Source organism: Heteronotia binoei, chromosome 21 (assembly GCF_032191835.1).
Source record: "Heteronotia binoei isolate CCM8104 ecotype False Entrance Well chromosome 21, APGP_CSIRO_Hbin_v1, whole genome shotgun sequence".
Taxonomy (NCBI): Eukaryota; Metazoa; Chordata; class Lepidosauria; order Squamata; family Gekkonidae; genus Heteronotia; species Heteronotia binoei.
In genome coordinates, this window is record NC_083243.1 from 187,905,149 (window position 1) to 187,927,480 (window position 22,332).

Sequence of the window (22,332 nt, forward strand, 5' to 3'; positions counted from 1 at the left end):
AGATATGAAGCTGCCTTATACTGAATCAGACCCTCGGTCCATCAAAGTCAGTATTGTCTATTCAGACTGGCAGCGGCTCTCCAGGGTCTCAAGATGAGGTTTTTCACACCTTTTTGCCTGGACCCTTTTTTGGAGATGCCAGGGATTGAACCTGGGACCTTCTGCTTCCCAAGCAGATGCTCCACCACTGAGCCACCGTCCCTCCCCATATGCAGTGTCCTTTATGAAGTTTATGTCTCTGCGACCTGGCATTACATTTCATGACATCCATGGCTCAGTCCAACAAGGTCTCATTTATGTCAGATCCAGGCATCATAACAAATGAGTTTGACACTCCTGGTCTAGATTAACTTCTAAAAAGCTCTGTGCTGTATGGTGCCTTGAGCTTCAGTGAAGGCAGGCGTTTTTAGACAAATGATTTCCCTTTAGGTTGTCCTGTATTTTTAATTTTCAGGAAGGAGCTCCTATGTTTCCATTAGGAAATCAAGCTTGTTCCAATAGAATCTAGTCCGCCGAAGTTTTATAAAGACCCTTAAATTTTTTCAAAGGTTTGCCATTCTGTCTCAAGGATGGTTTCTTAAACCACAGTCAGGGTATCAGTAGGAAGTCACTCATTCTAAAAACAACAACCAGGGAAGGAAGGAAGGGAGGGAGGGAGGGAGGGAGGGAGGGAGGGAGGGAGGGAGGGAGGAAGGAAGGAAGGAAGGAAGGAAGGAAGGAAGGAAGGAAGGAAGGAAGGAAGGAAGGAAGGAAGGAAGGAAGGAAGGAAGGAAGGAAGGAAGGAAGGAAGGAAGGAAGGAAGGAAGGAAGGAAGGAAGGAAGGAAGGAAGGAAGGAAGGAAGGAAGGAAGGAAGGAAACCAAAATTGAAGCAAGGGTAGGTTAGGCTCTTTTGAAAAACAAAAAAATAGTTTCGGGGTGAGAAGGTTCATAAAAAGGTGTCAGACTTTGCTAGGTTCAGGTTGCTGTGCAAGTAGTTAGGTTAGGTGCATTACCTTCCACATAAGTTAGAAAGAGTTTGGCCTGGAGGACAATGAGCAGCAGGAAAGGAATGAAATAGGCCCTGGGGTCAAAGCTAAGGAGAAATCTAGAGAGGGGAAGGGACGGACTGCAGCTTTCCCCACCACCACCACCTGTGTAGAGGATTGCTCCACAACTGCCTTCCACCACTCTGACATCTAGCCACGGTGGTGCAATGAATAGACCACACAAAGTTCTCTTCATTGAGGCTGCTGCTGAGGTGCCCCCTGAAGAGTTGTAGGCACAGGGCAGGGGTCTGCTGCTCCACAGTTGCAGGCACAGGGCAGGGGTCTGCTGCTCAGGCAGCCCCTCCTCCAGCAGTTGCTGCTGAGGCTCAGCAGCGGGAAGAGAAGTAGCCTGAGGTATCTTTTGGGGTGAGCTTTGAGAACAAGAGAAGCTCACCCCAAGACTGAGAGGTTTCTGGAGGAGCTAGAGGAGAGACCCCTGCTCCAGTTCCTCAAGTCCAGCAGGCCTTCTGAGGAGGAACAGGAGGGGAGTCCAGAGGTGGTGTAAGAGGAGGAGATGGAGGTGCACCCAGGGGTGTTGTTATCTTAACCCCTTTCCCCTCAGGTATCTTTTCCTGCCCCCAAGATATGGTGTGTCTGCCCCAAGCTCCTCACAGGAGGCAGCTCCAGGGATATCTGCCGTTGCTGGCCAGTTTGGGTGCCCCTACATCTCTGTGTCTAGAAGCACTTCCAGCTGATGGAGAACACCCACTTTGCACAGTGCCAGCTCTGTAGGGCCTGGATCAGTGGTGGGAGAGGCCTCAATAATCTACCAGTTTGTGAAGCCATCTGAAGAAGCACCGTCAGGTGGTGGTGAGTCACCCTGCAACCACCTCCAGTGCTGTCCCTGAACACAGCAGGGAAGAGAGTCACTTGCTGCATTGCCCAAACAGTTGCCAATGGCTACTGCTTCTCCTTAGTTGAAGACACTGCTTTCATTGGATTGCTCCATGATGCCATTCCATGGTACACACTCCCTGCTCACACAACACTTAGCAGGACCATATTGCCCTCACTGTGCAGGGTTACCACGGACCACGTGAAGGCACAGCTCTCCCACACTTGTGGGACAACCATGCACTTCACATCTGACATCTGGACCTCCTGTCAGGTGCACAATGCACATCTGTCACTGACTGCACACTGATGACAACCCAGCATTGGCATTCTTGGCATTCAGCCTGGCATTCTTCCACCTATGCCAACCTGGCAGCTAGCCCCCTTCCTGTTGCACCCTGACCTAACCACACTAATCCATGCAATGGTCGCCTCCAGGCCAGAGAATTCACTGCCACAGAAGGTGGTGGCAGCCACAAGCATAGCCACCTTCAAGAGGCGTTTAGATAAAAATATGGAGCACAGGTCCATCAGTGGCTATTAGCCACAGTGTGTGTGTATATATAAAAATTTTGGCCACTGTGTGACACAGAGTGTTGGACTGGATGGGCCGTTGGCCTGATCCAACATGGCTTCTCTTATGTTCTTATGTGACACAGAGTGTTGGACTGGAGGGGCCATTGGCCTGATCCAACATGCTTCTCTTATGTTCTTATGTGACACAGAGTGTTGGACTGGAGGGGCCATTGGCCTGATCCAACATGGCTTCTCTTATGTTCTTATGAGACACAGAGTGTTGGACTGGATGGGCCATTGGCCTGATCCAACATGGCTTCTCTTATGTTCTTATGTGACACAGAGTGTTGGACTGGATGGGCCATTGGCCTGATCCAACAGGGCTTCTCTTATGTTCTTATGTGACACAGAATGTTGGACTGGATGGGCCATTGGCCTGATCCAACATGGCTTCTCTTATGTTCTTATGAGACACAGAGTGTTGGACTGGATGGGCCGTTGGCCTGATCCAACATGGCTTCTCTTATGTTCTTATAGAGTACTGTAACTCACTTTGTGCTGGCCTGCCCTTGAGCCTGATCTGGAAGCTTCAGTTGATCCAGAATGTAGTGGCGTGAGTCCCAACAGGGACACCAAGGACTGCACACATATGACCTGTGCTGCACCAGTCAGTTGCACCGGCTTCCAGTGGAGCACCAAGTCCAATTCAAGGTTCTAATATTGACCTTGAGCAGTCTGGGACCAACCTACCTGTGGGACTGCCTCCTCCGGAATGTCCCTGGAAGAGCGTTATGCTCATTGGATAACAATCTTCTTGTGCATCCCTGGCCCTAGAGACATCTGGTTGTCCTCAACCAGGATCAGGGCTTTTTGAGTCCTGGTCGCAACCTGTGGAACTCTCTGCCAAGCAACATCAGGGCCCTAGAGATCTTATACAATTCCACAGGGCCTGTGAGGTAGAGATGTTCTGCCAGGCTTTTAGTTGAGGGCAGCAACAGTCTACATTCTGGCTGGCACCCTCCCCCATGCCCATCCCCATATATTGGCTTCTTTCCCCCACACCGACAAGGCATCCTCAGGCCAGAAATGGGGAGAAAGCACACACTCCCCCACTTAATGTCTTAACGTATTAATTTGTACTGTTTTAATGTTTCAGTGCTGTTACGGTGTAATCCTAAGGAGAGTTACTCCAGTCTAAGCCTATTCGTTTCAATGGGCTTAGAACGGAGTAGCTCTCCTTAGGATTGCACCGTAAATCACCTAGAGCCCTACAATAGTAGGAATTACGTATTCATAAGCTTAATGAAATAAATAAATAAATTTAAGAAAGTGTAACTCTGTTTAGGATTGCGCTGTCAATACGCTACAGCTGGAGCAGGATATAAAACGGCAGCTAACTGAAAACTGAACCAGAAGCTCAGGTGTCTGTCTCAGAAACTCCAGTTCTAAATGTTTGCAAGATTTTAATGACTGGAAACAGGGGAAATGAGAATGAAGCATTTGGGTCCTATAGAACTTTGTGGCTACACATGGAGGGACGGTGGCTCAGTGGCAGAGCATCTGCTTGGGAAGCAGAAGGTCCCAGGTTCAATCCCTGGCATCTCCAAAAAAGGGTCCAGGCAAATAGGTGTGAAAAACCTCAGCTTGAGACCCTGGAGAGCAGGGGAGGGTTGGTGGCTCAGTGGCAGAGCATCTGCTTGGGAAGCAGAAGGTCCCAGGTTCAAAAAAGGGTCCAGGCAAATAGGTGTGAAAAACCTCAGCTTGAGACCCTGGAGAGCAGGGGAGGGATGGTGGCTCAGTGGTAGAGCATCTGCTTGGGAAGCACAAGGTCCCAGGTTCAATCTCTGGCATCTCCAAAAAAGGGTCCAGGCAAATAGGTGTGAAAAACCTCAGCTTGAGACCCTGGAGAGCCGCTGCCAGTCTGAGAAGACAATACTGACTTTGATGGACCAAGGGTCTCATTCAGTATAAGGCAGCTTCATATATGTTCATAGGTTCATATGTTTTTCCTACTTGGGTATATTTACAATGGAGCTCCAAATTGATCAAATGGGACAATCCTATTCTTATCTGCTGACTTATTGACTGAAAACTGAACCAGAAGCTCAGGTGTCAGTCTCAGAAACTCTAATTCTAAATGTTTACAAGATTTTAATGACTGGAAACGAGAAGCATTTGGATCCTATAGAACTTTGTGGCTACATGTGTTTTTCCAACTTGGATATATTTACAATGGAACTCTACAATGATCAGATGGGACAATCCTATTCTTATCTGCTGACTTATCAACTGGAATTCTTATCATGGCTCCCTGAAAGCATTCGTGTTCTCTTGTGATCTAAAGACTTCCAGAAAAGCGCTTTCAGAATAGTCTAGATTAACACTACTGTGCTAACACAACATTCCCATACATACCTGCTTACTTGTGTAGCTCATGGAAACTTGATGAAGCTCATGGAAAATTGGGATCTTAGCCAAAGGACAGGATGCTTACCACAAAGATTTCCATTGCCATTTTCTCGTTTTTGGTGAAGATGAGATTGATTCTGCTCAGATTCTTGACAGACATAAACGGTCATCTTAGGCCTTACATTCCTATAGGCAAAACGTGAACACTTTAGACTGACATACACTGCTTACCATTTTCATGTTAGACATATTATCAGTTGTTAAGGGCTCAGGTATAAGCGGAATTCTGATAATGTGACAGGGCGCAAGAACCACAGCACTGTCACAAACTGATGCTACAACAACAGAAGGAAGAGACCATTACAAACCTTCCTTTAATGGCATTAAAAAGTCGAATGCCGTCAGCAGGCCCACAGATCTGAACAAAATCTTCTTTGGACATCTTCAGTAAGTCAGCACCTACACATTTCAAGGAAAGGTTGTTTTTGTTAAAGTTCTTATGAGGAATGCAAAACCAAATCTCACAGGCCTGTTAAGCAAATTAGGAGGGGCACTGAAAGAAGCAGAAGCCCAACAAACAGCTGTGTGAATAGAGGTTTTATGCAAATCCATAGCGTTATCAGTAAGAAAAGGCAGATCTAGACATTAAGGCCATGGGCAAGTGCATGCTCCTCTGAGCCAAAAGCAGGTTTTAACATCACGAATTAATGAATTAGTTAATAACATGTACATCTTAATGATCTCTCCCAAACACTCCTAAGAACCATCAACAAAAGAGACCTCCTAAGAAGAAGATAGAAGATAAGAAGAAGATATTGGATTTATATCCCGCCCTCTGTGATATTGGATTTATATCCCGCCCTCTGTGAGTCTCAGAGCGGCTCACAATCTCCTTTCCCTTCCTCCCCCACAACAGACACCCTGTAAGGTAGATGAAGATATTGGATTTAGATCCCGCCCTCCACTCCGAAGAGTCTCAGAGTGGCTCACAATCTCCTTTCCCTTCCTCCCCCACAAGAGACACCCTGTGAGGTAGATGAAGATATTGGATTTATATACCGCCCTCCACTCCGAAGAGTCTCAGAGCGGCTCACAATCTCCTTTAACCTTCCTCCCCCACAACAGACACCCTGTGAGGTAGATGAAGATATTGGATTTATATCCCGCCCGCCACTCCGAAGAGTCTCAGAGCGGCTCACAATCTCCTTTACCTTCCTCCCCCACAACAGTCACCCTGTGAGGTGGGTGGGGCTGGAGAGGGCTCTCCCAGCAGCTGCCCTTTCAAGGACAACCTCTGCCAGAGCTATGGCTGACCCAAGGCCATTCCAGCAGGTGCAAGTGGAGGAGTGGAGAATCAAACCCGGTTCTCCCAGATAAGAGTCCGCACACTTAACCACTACACCAAACTGGCTCTCCTACACCAAACTGGCTCCTACACCAAAGAGAGGCATAGCCTTCAGGAAATGGAACTAAAATGCTCTTATATGAAAATTACAGATGCATTATTAAATCATAAACAGAACCAAACTTGGGAAACCCACAGAATTTCCATTCCATAGCATGATACTTTCCTACCTACTGCCATTGCAGCTACATCAATTTCCAGATATCCTAGCTTTGATTTAAACAGTTGACTCCTAGATTTGAGATAGCACAGTTCAGCCTCAGCTCATACCAACAGGCTTCATACAGTACTTTGAAAGGGCTTCCACATTGAAGGGTCTTCCGTTGTATAAGATCCTAATTGCCCTTTACCCTCTGTGATGTTCTCAAATGCCCCTTTTCCATGACAACTGCATGATCTCACCAGCATACAATGGGAAGAAGATATAGGTCTACGGAAGGAAGTTTGCTGCAACTTTCCCTTTAAAAATAATCTAGCTAGATGACATTCCAGTGCAGAGAAGAAGTCCACAGCCTCTAAACAGAAGCTTTACAAAATGGTGGGACACTGCTGTCCTTGATCCAGTTTGCAATTATTGCTAGATGTAGATAGCACATCAACTGCGAAACTCCAAAAATGGAGCAGATCCCGCCAACCAGTTTTCAAACACACTGAAGAGGTAAATTCTGTCCACTTCTCCAAACAGCTTGATTTTGACAGATAGCCTCCTATTGCTATCATCATCACTCTCCTTAAAGAACACAATGGGCTCCCTTGAATGCATATTTTGACTCTGTATTGCAGATCCTTTAATTTTAAGTATTTATTTTATTTATTTATTCGATTTATATCCCGCCCTACCCCACCAAGGCGGGCTCAGGGCGGCTTACAATACAAAAAGCTAACAAAGATCAGTTTAAAATACATTAATAATTATACAATAAAATACATAAAAATACATAAAACTCACATCAATATGCACTTCGCTACCTTTTCATTCAATCAAGTCTTCAAATATTCCAGTGTTCAATATTCTGATGTTAGAAGTTTAAATATTCAGGCATTCTGATATCAATTAATTGTATGCCAACCGGAAGAGGGCTGTTTTACAGGCCCTGCGGAACTGTTCAAGTATACACTCACATACCAACAATAAGCATGATATTAGCAGATCCGCTGCCCAGGAGAACAGTGGCATTTTTACCAAGTATAGAACGTTGCCATTTGAGCACTGAAAATAATATCCCTATAACAAAACAGAAGTCTTGAACTAGAGTGAAAGAACTGTGTCAAACAAATGAGGAATGTGTGCGTGTATTACGCACAACAAAGGTTTTTATTTAGAAGACCTAAAAATGTATTCATTACACCATGTTTGCCCCACATAAGAAGAACAGGATGATAAAGGCACAGAAACATATCGACCCACATACCTGAAAAACTTGAGAACAGTCTACAGAATGGAGAGAATCTGTTTCGATGAAGCCACTGTTGAGCATCTTGAATAGAAGCAGAAGGAAGGAGATGCTACATTGCAAAAAGAATAAGAGGGTCTTGAAATGAACTGTTCAGTGTCCTAAAAAAAGAAAAGCATCCCATTAACGTGATCTCAAATACTTACGTCATTGCTGGGAGACAGGAGCTCGACCTGTTGAGTTGGAGAACTGTTTCTAAAAATTATACAAAGTCGAGAAAGAAAAAAGCAGAATTTTTAAGTCTCTCATCAATTACATTTGCTGTCTCTCCCCCACCTTTCATCTTGTTTGGGTTGTCAAAAATGTAAATGCAGATTTGTACAGTATGACTATTTCAAGAACCAGAAGATGCCATTAAAATCATATATATGTCCAGATCTTTCGTTCCAAGACTATGTGCACATCTTATTAAGTGCTCAATAATTAGTAAAAATGCATAGTCAATATTTCAAAGGTCACAACCAATGCAGAGATCTTGTGCCTAGTGATCGATCTCCATAAGAAGATTCAAAGTGTGCTTTGAAAAGGAGGTAATGTTCTATAAGAAGCAATTCTTATATAGAGGAGGAGATTGGATTTATACCCCACCCTTCACTACCCAAAGGAGTCAGAGTAGCTTACAATCTCCTTTCCCTTCCCCCCCCCAACAACAGACACAATGTGAGGTAGGTGGAGCTGAGAGAGCTCAGACAAAAACTGCTCAAGAGGAACAATTCTGTGAGAACTTGTGACTGACTCAAGTCACATCAGCAGTTGCATGTGAAGGAGTGGGGAATCAAACCCAGTTCTCCCAGAGTCTGGGCACTTAACCACAACACCAAACTGGCAAGAGATTCTGTTGACTAATTGGAAAAACAACAACTATTAAAATTCTTTCTGCAATGTTCTTGGAAACTAGAAAGTGAAGTGTGGGAAGGCATATTTGCAAGACAGAATACAACTAAGTCTTTACCAGAAAAAGAGCATGTGCTCTGGGTATGAATTAAATTTGCACAGGGCCTCTTGCCCCTTATATAATAAGTAGGCCCATATTTTGAAGTGAATACTTCCTGAGTATAAAACATTTTGCAGAATTAGTGCAAGAAATAAAACTTGGTGATCTTTTACTTCTTTTACTTCTTCAAGTTTCTACTAATTTCCTATCTTCAGGAATTTACCTCAGGAGGGGGAAAACACACATAACTGAGGCATTTGGATTTGTTCCATAGCATGTAGTCCAGAATTCTTGCTCCTCATTCTACACTTCTCTGCACAAAGGGATCAATTTGGTTAAATTTCTATTCATTTAAGGTATTTTTACCTAGTTTTTCTTTAGAAGACGACTCAAAGTAAGACAGAAGCTGAATGCACAGCTCAAATACTATTATCCAGAGCTTATTTTGTAGCAGGAACTTCTTTGCATATTAGGCCACACATCCCTGATGTAGCCAATCCTACAAGAGCTTATAGGGCTCTTAGTAAAGGGCCTACTATAAGTTTCAGGAGGACTGGCTACATTAGTGGTATGTGGCCTAATATGCAAAGGAGTACCTGCTACCAAAAAAGCCCTCTTATTATCACGTTTACTACTTAATAATATGTATAACACAGATGTTGAGCTTGAATGTTTCTTCTTTGCCAGTGTTAGGTACAAGCTACTGGAAATTTCACTTTACTACTATTACAGTTAATAGGACTTGTTCAAGACTACAACTGGACAGAAATTGTTCGTACTATCTCACTAAAACAGCTTTATGCCTGTCTTAACGCTAACTTAATCTTAATAAACCAAATCTATGCAAAAAGAAGGAAAAAGCACGTACACTGTCAGCTGAAGAGATAAAAATATTTTATCACATACCCATCTCCAAGGCTGAAACTGTTCGGAGAGCTGTTGTGACAAGGAGACGGTGCATTGTTTACTTGATAAGGCACATCTGGCCATGGGGAACACTATTTAAACAAAACCAAATTTGGAACCGTAAGAAGAGCATGTTTTGTAAGGACCAGAAACAACTGTCTCCCACTTTCAAACACCAGTTTTACTGCAGCATCATTAGTAGAAAAGAATTTACTCCTGCTGACCAAGAAAATAAGCATTTGCCCTGGCAGTGGCAGTGGCACTCCCCCAAAAAGGAAGTACTTCATCACCCAAAGGGCTATTAACACATGGAATTCACTGCCACAGGAGATGGTGGCAGCTACACGTATAGCCAGCTTCAAGAGGGGATTGAATAAACGTATGGAGCAGAGATCCATCAGTGGCTATTAGCCACAGCGTATTGTTGGAACTCTCTGTCTGGGGCAAGTGATGCTCTGTACTCTTGGTGCTTGGGAGGGGTAATGGTGTGATGGCTTCTGGTGTCCTGCCCCCACTGATGGACCTCCTGATGGCACTTGGGGTTTTTTGGCCACTGTGTGACACAGGGTGTTGGACTAGATGGGCCATTGGCCTGATCCAACATGGCTTCTCTTATGTTCTTATGTGACACAGAGTGTTGGACTGGATGGGCCACTGGCCTGATCCAACAGGGCTTCTCTTATGTTCTTATGTGACACAGAGTGTTGGACTGGATGGGCCACTGGCCTGATCCAACAGGGCTTCTCTTATGTTCTTATGTGACACAGGGTGTTGGACTGGAAGGGCCATTGGCCTGATCCAACATGGCTTCTCTTATGTTCTTATGTGACACAGAGTGTTGGACTGGAGGGGCCATTGGCCTGATCCAACATGCTTCTCTTATGTTCTTATGTGACACAGTGTTGGACTGGAGGGGCCATTGGCCTGATCCAACATGGCTTCTCTTATGTTCAAATGAAGGCACAAGACATCAAGAAGAGGTTCTGCTAGTTTATTTAATTGTATTCAACTTGCCTAAATGGCTGGTCTATGTCATTATTTATTTCAATAAGCTGACAATTTTGAAGGTAGGCTACACAAGGCATTCATATATGGTCTGCATTCTAGACAAATCCACCCCTGCTCCAGATTTGACTGGTGTTTTCACTGGCCTTGCTTATCACTGCCTGCACAGCACTGCGGATAGCGGCACAGCATCATCACACTCTCCTGATGTGCCACAAGGCTACTAAAGGTAGTCCCCTGTGCAAGCACCGAGTCATTACTGACCCACTGGGTGACGCCACATCATGACATTTTCTTGGCAGATGCCATTTAACACCAAGGGCACTTATTTACAGTGAACCCAGCCACAAGGCATGTGACCCTTCACATCCGGGCCACTTGCTATTTGAGATTTTACCGTCAGGTAGGCAATATAGAGTGTTGAAGGCAAAGACAAATAGATTCAAGGGCAGCTTCTATCCAAGTGCCGTGGTTAAGCTAAATGCAGGGTTATGAATGGTTATGTGTTTTTAGATGCATTTAAATGGTCTATGTATATGTCCTTTTGTGGGTGTTGATGTGCTGGTATGTTTGTGAAAGAGCACCTCATTTCGTTGCTCTCATTTTCTTTTTTGAGAACAATGACAATAAATTTATCTATCCAAGGCATGTGATGGTCTGTTCTGGACCTGCCCTCCATGCAGATGTCTCAGGATGCTTGCTGATTGCTGATGTTTGCTGATTAACCCTCTCTATCCAAAGCAACCCACCCTATTCCTGCCAATTCCGTGGCCTAACTAGTTATTAAAACCAGGCCTGTTTAATGGGAAGCCCACCCTACAGAAACGGCATGAAGCAGGTAAAAAGGGGGTTCCTGGCCCAGACAATTTGCAAGAACCCCCCAAAATTCCTAGTTGGCCCTAAACAGCATCTAGCTAAGCCCATGTTGCCTCTAGGGAAGGTGAGCAGGTGAGTCAGTTGCTGTGGGAAAGCTGATGTGAGATGGACCAGCAGGGCGAGACCAGCTGCCTTCCTCTGATTACAGGAAATATAAACCAACAAACACTGTGATATGCTAGCTTTTTACATGAGAGGGATTCACACACACACATTCCTTGAAATACAGCAGTCTTAAAAGAAGACTACGCATTTGTATCAGTTGTACATGAGAAGATACATGATTGGCTGAGCTTATACAAATGTTACAAAACCTACACTAAAACACTCTGTGGGCACATTGAGTTTAGTCTTTATTTTAAAATCTTGAACAAACCACAGTTTGTTAAAACTGTCCAGCCAGACTGAAGATTTCCTAAAACAAGAAGACTATGATCTTGGCAGGATGTGCATGGAAAGAAGGAAGAAAAAAATATCAGCTCATGGACTTCTGGTTTTGTTCTCAGCCAGGGTCTTGAAAGCACTACATCCCAGAAAAGAGTGACAAGTAAGAAGTGGCATTTCAGTGAAATCAATACCAACCATAATCCATCCCAAATTGTAATTACATTCAGATAAAAGTGCACTCATATTAAAGAATCTAAATACAAACTGCTGCTATATAAAAGCTGATATGCCACTATGTATTTTGAACTTTGTCCTAATCCTATTCCAGTTGAAAGCAGCCTGAATTAGCAGTAAATTCACAGAATTTAAAGGAATAACTCCTGGTGAATACCGCTGGCAGGAAGCTAAATAACCTGTCAAGATCTCAAGAAGATTCTGAATGGTATTTCTTCTGTTTGTTTGCTATGATAGGAGGAGGTAATCTGAGGCATTTCCTAGGATTTATCTCCTGAGCAAACATAAGCATTAGCAAATATTTAACTCTTTGCTGGCCACAGAAATTCTTGCTTCTAGATGCCAAAGGCCATTCCTGTTGAGAGCAAACCATCTAGGTCTGGCAATCCCTTAAAATAAGGTCATTTTCTAAATCTAATGATCTCAGCCATGCTTACAGAGCTGGCTAAACTGTAGAGAAATGTTAATAATGAATTAAATGAAGCAAGGTTACTTCTACTTTTCTTTAAAAGGAATCTGATCTATTTCCTAGCACTGTGTGAATTTTCAAGAGGAAGATGTCAAAGTAAAAGAAAGATCCAGGTGGGTAGCTATGTTGGTCTGAAGCAACAGAACAATGTTTGAATCCATTGGCACCTTTAAGACCAATAAAGCTGGGCAAAAAGCGGGTTAAAATTAAAGCATGTAACTATGTGCAGTTGTTACAATACAGATGATTTAGCCAACTAAAGCTCTTAACTTTCAACTTGCACTATTTTCACTGCCCATTCTTGATGACCGCCTTACTCCCAAAATTCTTGAATCCCCACTTGCCATTTGAGGTCCCCGGATGTAGTGCAGTATCCTCTTTTGGACTTTGGCCAGAAGCTTCCTAATGAAGTGAAAGGCTTGAAGGAAAAGGCCTACTTTCAGCTCTTTGGAATATTATTGAGATTCTACAACTAAACGGCTTCCAAGGCAAATGGTTGCCTAACAGTGTCATTTTCAGAGTTACATCCTTCTGATCCCATTGATTTAAATGGATTTTGAAGGGTAAAAACACCGTTTAGGACTGTAACTGTTAACAGAATAATTTTAAACTATAGTTCAGTTCATCATAAAATCCTTTATCTTCCTGAAACATCAAACATCTTTCTATAAAAAGTTGCCCAATAATTTTGTGCATCCTATATTATATATAATAACCATACTTGTCTAGTACAGACTAGATAAAGCTGGAGGTCCCTTCCAACTCTATGATTCTATGTGGGAAAGGCAGCATATGAATATTTTAATAAATACATCTATGACATCTAGCATTAAAGCTATTACCTCTGTGAGAATAGTTGTATCATAAGAAGGTTGATATTTCTCCCTTTCTTGAGCAGTTTTCTTCTCCATTTTTTCTCTGTCTGTTTTCTGCTTCCGATCAGCTCCTTTGGGCTACAAAAGCACAGAGAAGGTATTATTTAGTCTAAGCCAAGACATATAAAACTGTGGAATAGAGTGTTATCTCATGACACATTTTTTAAAAAGAGTTTAATAGATAAATTTCACTGGAAAAAAACAGTACATTTTCCCTACTGGCCAGAAGAAGCAGAGTAAAATTTCTGCTATTTTTTTAAATTTACCTCCATTAATACTGGTATTCCTGACATACATTTCTGATGTATTCAGTCATGAGAATCAATTGCCAAGTCTTGAAACTATCTAGTCTATGTACATAACTAAACTCCAGCGTACAGTTACTATGGCAATTGGTGACATACAACTTCAGGTTATATTGTATGGGTCCCAAATTATAAAACTCTTTGACAGTGAATCATTACACTAGTCTTCATTAATTTAAGTTTTCTTGCCGTAAAATAATCTATCCCCCTCCCCCCAAAAAAAATCTTACTGAAATAAGAAACTGAACAATAGTAGGATTGACTTTTGTGATTCTGACCAGGTAGAATGGCCTGCTTGAGACTCCCATGCTTCTATTGTTTGGCAGAATGTGTAAAATGAGGGAACAGGGTTGTATCCAGACTAAGTTTCCCAGTGGCAGAGTGGAACTTTCCTGGCCTGAAAAAGATTTTTGATACTGATATAGTTACAGTTTTATATGTGTGTGTAAGTACAATTTTGACTTTTGAAGGACCTTAGGGCTGAAACACATTGGGTTATTAGGTTAATATACATGTGCAACCATTACTGTGATTCTCTGTTACTGGATGTGCAACTTCACCTTGCTGCTGCATACCATGATCTTTGTTTTTGATGGTCCCCTATGTATGTAATTTTTAAACCTAAAATTCTGTGCACTGTGTAATAAATAGCTGCATTTTATATTTTTCCTTCAGTTGCTCAACCTTTTGGTTCCTCACTTGACTTTCAGGAGGGGGGTCCCCCTTTATCTTTCGCTAATAAAATAAAACAAACCAGTAAGATGTCCTGTAACATCTCATAAGTAGGACTGTCAATTCGGTAAAAGGTTTACCGAATATTTACCGAATAGAGCCATTTCGGTAAATATTCAGAAATAGGTATTCCGTATAGGCTTTTGAGCCTATTCTGTATTTCCGAATACCTGATTTCCGAATATTTACGGTACTATTCGCAAATATTCAGTAAAGCTATTCCTTCCATTGAAAACAATAGGGAAAGGCAAACGGCAGTCTGTGATTGACTTTCCCTGGCCTTTTCCCGCCTCTGGCTGGGGTGAGGGGGAGGGGGGAAGGAGGCCTCTGACCAATCAGAGGCATGCATTTCTGCAAAATGCAACTTTGTGGCTTTACAGGACCCTGCAGGGCTGCTTCTGCAGGGGGAAGGGAGAAACTGCAATTCTCTGCATGTTTTCCCTCTCAAGCCAATCAGAGAACAGAACAATTTATTTTCAAACTGTTCTGTTCTGTCCATGGGCAGAGAGAGGGTATTTATTTACCATCTCTTGTCCCCTGGACTCCATTGCTGTTCCTGTTGCCATAGAGAGACTGTGAGCTAGTGTTGAGCCTCTGCTGCTTTGGCAAAGTGTTCTGCTGCTCTGCTCTTTGTGGCCTGGAGTGGTGATCTTGATCCTGAATCCTGGACCTGGACTTCAGCATCTGACTTGGTGAGATCCTTCCTTTTTTCCCTTATTGTGGGGAAGGGGATTAGGGAATTTTTATAAGCAGGTTTCTGTTTCTATCTTTTAGAAAACTTTCTGTTTTCCTCCTGCTTTGGGTAAGTGTTTGGGGGGGGTTGCTGGGGGGGGGGGGAAGGGAGTGGCTCTGGCCTGATGGGGATTGTTTTAATCACTTTATAATTTTATTACATTACCTAGTTTGTTAAAATTATTTTTGCTCTGCCCTGCTGTTTTGGGCCTCTGGTAGTCTGCTTTGGTTCCTTGGCACAGGCCATTTTTCTGTGGCATGAGTGTCTACCTGGACTCTGGTTGTTGTGCTTGTGAGCCTTTGGTAGCCTGGTTTGGTGGTCCCTTGGCAAAGGCCATTTTTCCCTGCCATTCTCCTGTGACCTCAGTGCGTAGCCTACCTGGTCTGGTTGGCGTGCTTTGGGCTTGTGGGTGTGTTGGTGGGGGGAGGGCTGGTAACCCTTCCTCGTCTCTGCTCTGTTGGTAGCCTGGTTTGGTGGTCCCTTGGCTCTCCTTCAACCCCCCCTGCCCCCCAGCAGCCTTTGATTATGCCCTATGTTGCCATTGAGTGCAATGGCCCATAGGGTATAATGGTGGGATAGGGGCACCCAAAGAGGAATGGGACTCCCTAGCCCAATCTTTTTGGAACATAGGGGTTTTGTGGGGTTTGTAGGGGAGAGTCCCCTGCAGGTTCCCTGCAAATTTGGGGGCTCTCCCTCAAACCCTCTCCCCTCCAGGCGGCTTCCAATATACCCTATTTTGCCATTGACTTCAATGGCCCATAGGGCATAATGGGAGTTGAATACTGTATATATCCGAATATAGCGCTATATTCAGATATATCCAAATACCACTATTCGGTACTATCCGGAATACTGAAAAAAAATTTTCCGAATCTGGATATTAACAATTTTTTTTTCTATTGACAGCCCTCTTCATAAGATGCCCTGGAAGTATAAGCAGCTATTATAGAATCTAAATATCTGTCCATTTTCACGTGTCATCTTTTCCCTAAACTAGTCAAAATAAGTGTATTCATTCTGCTTTTTGGAATCCTTATACCATAATTCAAAACTAGTACAAATTTATTTTGATGAGCAATACACTGCTGCTCACCAGTTTTTATTTCTCTCCTGTGACAAGGCAACTGAGCAAAGCAGCCTTTCCTTGCTCTTTCCTTCCTCTCCCTCCCTTTTCCCAAAGGGAGGAGGTACCTCAGCCAATGGAGAAGCTCGGTTCTGTAACTCTGCTGTGTGATTAAGTTTGCCAGGCTCAATCAATCATACTATAGAGCTACTGAGCCAAGCCTCTCTTCCACCTAGTGGCAAAGGCTCCTCCCCCTCCTCATCTTCTGGGAGAGGAGGGAAAGAAAGAGAGCTTCCTTTGCCCAGTTCCCTTGATCCCACTGGAGAGATAGAAAGAAAGCAACTGTTAGACCAGCAACATTTTATTCAGGATATGAGTTTTTGTCTTGCTACAGAGAGACACAGAGAGAGTGTGTGTGTTTGTTGGGCTTGTTATGGGTGCAACTGAGTTTGCCTCCTCCTTTGTTCATGCTCTCATGATTCAGTCTTTCTCAATAGGAAAGCATACAAACTGATTAGAAGAGGAATAACAAGCCAGAATTAGACTGAGTATGTGTCCAGACCAAGTTTACCCAGCACATTTCCTTTGATTTTTCTTTCACATTTTCTTTTAATTTCCTTTGACTGGGGATTAAACTGAGAACAACAGATACTACACTTGATCTTAGCCAAAAGGCCGAGAAGCGATAAGCTCAGACTGGAGACAGGTTTGATATCCACTGAAGTCAAGGTAACCTTGTCCTCACTTAACAAATGGCTCAATGTCAATTCTCAACCTCAAAACCTAACATATTTGCTGCTTTTAAATAAATTTCAATCTAGCTAGTTAAAAATGATTACCAATAAACTAAATTTACTTGGTTTCTCCCCTCAGTTTATTCTGTCCCTTAGCAGAGATCAGGCCAAAAAAGTTTTACAACAAAGGATAAAGGATGCGGAAAGACATCTTGATCTCTCAGAATGCCCAGATTTTATTGTGTCTGATTCAACTAGGTATCATCTCGCTCCTCTCCGCTATCTTACTAGCTTAGAGGATCATAAGATGAGGAAAGTTTTCTCCCTGGCAAGGTTTTCAACCCTTCCTTCTGCTGTTCTTGAAGGAAAGTATAAGAAAATTCCATTTGCTCAGAGACTTTGCCAGTGTGAGTGGCAAGAAATAGAAACAACTGAACATAGTTTAGTCCGTGCTAAATATTTTCTCCCTTGGGTTAAGGCTAAGACAGGGCTAACAGAATCCATCTCCTCTCAGATGCCAATCAGAATATCACAAAACAGGTAGCTAAGTTTTGCAGTGCTTGTCTCTGTATTAGAAAGGTACGTATCTCTTGATTTTATTGATACTTTTATTAATTTTACGTGTTTAAAACAATTTTATTGGTAACATATGGTAATAAATCTATATCTTACATCTTTTTTAAAAAAACCTTCTTTTATCTACCCCATATATTACTTTCTACCCACCCCTCCCCCCGTTACTTGACCCCCGACGGTGTTATTTACTTAAAATGCAAATATTTAAAGGTAACACTTTTATTAATTTTACTATCCTGTTTTAACCACTGATAATTTTGCCATTCGATGTTTATATCTGTCTAATTATTAGGCTTTTTGTTGGCTTGGTGCCGTATAAATACACTGACTGACTGACTGATAGGAGATTTTGAACTTGGACTTCCCAGATAGATGGTGTTACTGGAAATGCTTGAGTCTCCTTGACCTGTCTCTCCATTCCTGCACTACCTCATAAAAGCTGCAGTTATTTTTCTAGGAAAGACTACAGTTTTGTAAATAAACACATAGCCCTCAGTCTGGGCCATGGCGCCTTCACATGTTCTTGACCAGCACATAAAGCAGCTTATGTACAAAAGCTCACAATGCCCAGCCATTTCACGTTTTCCTTTGGGTCTTAGGCTCAAAGCACTGACCATGAGATTTCTGTAATGAATGTCAATAAATCAAAAGTAGGTTTGCAACTTACAGATGCACACCTGAACAGCATTACTCAAGACTGCTACAGCTGGGTTTCCCAAATCTCCTCAATCAGATTTTTGTATTGGATTATAATATCTTCTTTAAAACATATGTAATATTCGGCTGGCAGCCCGTCCGGTCCCGCTGCCTTGTTCTTTTTTAATCTAGCCCATACTTCTTCAATTTCACCAATTGTAATTGGACTAGCTAAGCTAGTCCTTTGTTCTTCCGTTAATTTCTGTATTATTTTTTTCTCTTTGAAATAAGCTTCTATCTTGTCGGAATTTACCTCCTCTTTACTATATAATTGAGAATAGAAATCCCATATTATTTTTTTCTTATCTTCTGCTGCTGCTTTCTGACTACCATCTTTATCTTTCAAGACCCTTATTATTTTCTTTTCTTTTTCTTTTCTTATCTTGTATGACAGCCATTTACCTGGCTTATTTGCATTTTCAAAAAATTGAGATCTGGTATATTGAATCTTCTTTTTCATCTCATCCAAGAATATTAAATGTATCTTATGTTGCACTAACTTCATTTCAGCTTTAATTTGTTGAACCGAAGGTTTCTCTTTTAGGCAACTCTCTTTCTGCCTAAGCAATTCAGTTAAGTTTGTTAAAGTTTTATTCTCTTCTCGTTTTTTAAAAGTGTTAAAGCTTATTGCTAACCCTCTCATATACGCTTTACTAGTCTCCCACAGTAATCTGTGGGAAGTCTCTCTCTGCGAATTAATCTGAAAAAAAACCTTCATCTCCTCCTTAATAAATTTCACAAACTGTTTGTCATCTAAAAGCTTTATATTAAACCTCCATCCTGATCTTTTCTTAACATCTTTTATAGATATCATAATCGGATTATGGTCCGCTATTGTGCATGGTAGTATTTCTGCATCTTCCAGTATCTTAATTATTCCAGCTGTCACCCAGATCATATCGATACGCGACCAGGAATTATGTCTGCCTGAAAAAAATGTAAAATCACTTTTGTTTGGATACATGACTCGCCAGGGGTCTACCAGGGTAAACTCATCTACCATCCTGAAAAAATTATCTGGTAGTGTATTACTACCTAGTTTTTTCCTACCTTTTTTATGATTTATAGAATTTCTATCTTGCATGGGACAAGTGACCGCATTAAAGTCTCCTAATAGACAAATCTCATCATAGTTGTATGCACTGATCTTTGTATATAAATCTCTATAAAATTGGGTCTGTTTAACATTAGGTGCGTAAATATTAACTAACAAAAATTTTACTTTTTCCATAATTATCTCTATACCTTGCATCCTTGCATCCTCTGTTTGAAAAATCAATTTGGCTTGCAGTCGCTCATTAACATAGGTCACCAAACCCCTTTTTTTTTTCTCCAATTCTGAGGTCACAAACATATTACCTAGCTTCTTATTAAAAAGATATGCCTCATCCCGTTTTCTTAAGTGAGTCTCCTGCAAGCATATAATATCCAAATTTAATTTCTTTAATTGCTGAAAAACACGTTTCCTTTTTTGAGGCGAGTTCAGACCATTTACATTCTGAGACAAAATCTTTAAACTATTCATCATTTAGGAATCTAAACAATATCTTAATCTTCCTTAAAAATTCTTCTTTTTCTTTTGAGCTCTTGTCTCTCTCTGTCCTCGCTCTTGCGCTTGATCAGTTTCAGTTTCAGTCTTTTCTTCTTGTGAACGATAATCTGGAACCTCAACTGGGTCTGATTGCCTTCCTGGACTCCAATTTCCTTTAGAGATCCTTCTATCCGTTTTCTTCTCCCACGTTCTAGCCTGATTAAGTATAAAATCCTCTACCTTCTCTAAGGAGTCAATCTTGTATCTTACACCACCATATGTAAACAACACCCCTTCCGGGATCATCCATCTGTAAATTATCCCTCGGTCTTGCAGCATACCCACTAAATTAGTATAGTTTCTTCTCTTATGCCTTATTATCCACGGGATCTCTCTCATAGCTCTAATTTTTGTACCTTTAATCGTGAGAGATTGATCTCTTAACTCACGCCACACACGTTCTTTCATACACCTACGAACAAACTTTATGTGAACCTCTCTTGGTAAATCGTTCTTTTTCGCGTATTGGGTACCAACTCTATGTATAAAATCAATCTCTTTTATTATATCCTCCTTCTCTATTTTTATGACTTCAGTCAATGCCTCAGCTACTATATCCAAAAGATTCTCCAATTTCTCCTCTGGGATATTTAGTAACCTAATAATATAGTCCGCTTGGACCATCTCTAACTTAGCTAGCTTAATCTCATGTTCTTCCTGTTTTATCTCTAGTTCTTCTATTCTGTCCTCTGTTTTACTAAACTTCTCTTCTATTGACTTTGTAATATTTTTTATCTCATTAATGTCTTCCTTAGTATCTCTATAATTCGCCTCTAAAATCTCAAATTTTTTTGTTAGAGCTTCTGTCTGCTTGCTTAGTTCTATTTGAACTTGTTTCAAGGCCTCTAAGAAAGTCTGTTGGGTCTCTTTAATCTGTTGGATCTCTTTAAGAGAGTCTTGAGCTATGGAATCTGCCACCGTTTTGGGTTGACCCGGGGAACCTTTAAACTTAGCCTGTTGCGACATTTTATCTCAGCCAACCTCTGTTCTCCCACTAATAACCAGTAACTAACTAACAGTGGTGTACAGCTTAGAAAATTACCAATTAACAGATATCTTAAAGGTAATCAATAATTAGCACACAAGCAAAGTGATTCAAACAAAAGTCCACCTTTCTTCTTTTCTCCACCACTTCCAATTACACAGTCTTGGTCTCCTTTGACCTCCTTAAATCACCTCTTAAATAAAGTCCAGCCAAAGTTTCCTACAGCCGCTGATTAGCAGGGCGTCACCCTCCACTTTTTCTTCTCCGTGATTTATCTTGTCAGCCTTGTTAGTCCCGACCGCCAGGCACGATAGTAAATCACCATCAACACTGTCACTAGAGCGCTTATCCGTCCGTGAAGAGAAGAATATACAAAGTTTTGTTAAGCCTCTTTGTTCTATCCGTCCTACCGCTCCTGGGAGTGGTCGGTCCTGCGTTCTCACCTCCAAAGGGAACAGAAACAAACGTATCCGCCTTCCTTTTTTTTTTCCCTTTCCAAGTCTGAGGAACCGCAAATAAACAGCAACTTCTCCACTATCCTGGTTTGAAAGTATACAGCTGAGCCTTCAGCATTTCATTGTGCAGCAAATCGCCTTGCCGCGGCTTCTCCTCCTCTTTCCGGAGGTCGGAGCTAAGTCGCCATTAGGCGCGCTTGGCTTCAAGACAGGGAGGAGAGAAACGTCTTCGAGACAAAACTCCTCCAGACGCTTCCCCTAGCCCCCTCAGTGTACTGGCCCCCCCAACAGGGGTCTGTACGGACAGAACGTCCCTCTGCGAAGCCAAGTTCGGCTCGTCTCTTCGGAGCTCCTCCGAGACGCGACCGCCTCGCTCTGCCAAACCCGGAAGCCGTCTTGGAAAAGGGCAAATGTATCACTCATTCCCAAAACATCAAAAGATCTAGAGGATATTAAGAACTACCGCCCGATCTCTCTATTAAACATAGACTACAAGATTTATACGTCTATTTTAGCGAACAGACTTAAAAAAATTCTGGCAAATATAATTCATTCTGATCAGGCCGGATTCCTCCCGAAAAGATATATGCGAACAAACATCAGGATTATATCTAATATATTAGAATATTACGACTTACATAGAGAAAAACAAATGATTCTTTTGTTTATCGATGCCGAGAAGGCTTTCGATAATGTTAATTGGGATTTTATGATCAGAGCATTAGGGGAGATGAGTTTTGGTGAGATTTTTATTAAGAGCATACAAGCCTTGTATACAGAACAAGTTGCTAGATTTATCATTAATGGAGACTTAACAGAAGAGGTAAAGATACATAAAGGTACAAGACAAGGATGCCCACTCTCTCCGCTGCTCTTTATTTTACTATTGGAAATCTTAAATAACTTAATCAGGGCTAACAGCAAAATTAAAGGACTGGAAATTAAGAAAGAGTCGTATAAGATCTTAGCATATGCCGATGACTTGGTATTGATATCACAAAATAACAGAGAGTCCGTGGTTGAGATTTTAAAAGAATTAGAAGACTATGGTCAAGTCGCGGGTCTAAGAATAAATAAACAAAAATCTAAGATGCTTATGTACAAAAGCTCACAATGCCCAGCCATTTCACGT

General features: G+C 42.0%; 1 protein-coding gene and 1 non-coding gene across 2 annotated transcripts in view; both read right to left on the minus strand.

Moving 5' to 3' along the window:
- TFCP2L1 (transcription factor CP2 like 1) overlaps positions 1–22,332 on the minus strand; it is a 103,122-nt gene that overhangs the window by 18,408 nt on the left and 62,382 nt on the right. Inside the window, exons 7-12 of the mRNA XM_060261873.1 lie at positions 13,298–13,408; positions 9,485–9,576; positions 7,791–7,839; positions 7,603–7,696; positions 5,154–5,244; positions 4,871–4,971 (exon numbers count right to left, since the gene is read on the minus strand). Coding sequence (XP_060117856.1) covers positions 4,871–4,971; positions 5,154–5,244; positions 7,603–7,696; positions 7,791–7,839; positions 9,485–9,576; positions 13,298–13,408 — 538 coding nt within the window. The remainder of the gene's footprint in view (positions 1–4,870; positions 4,972–5,153; positions 5,245–7,602; positions 7,697–7,790; positions 7,840–9,484; positions 9,577–13,297; positions 13,409–22,332) is intronic.
- Positions 16,659–16,850, minus strand: LOC132590328 (U2 spliceosomal RNA). The gene has a single exon (XR_009556675.1). It is a non-coding gene; the product is annotated as a U2 spliceosomal RNA (small nuclear RNA).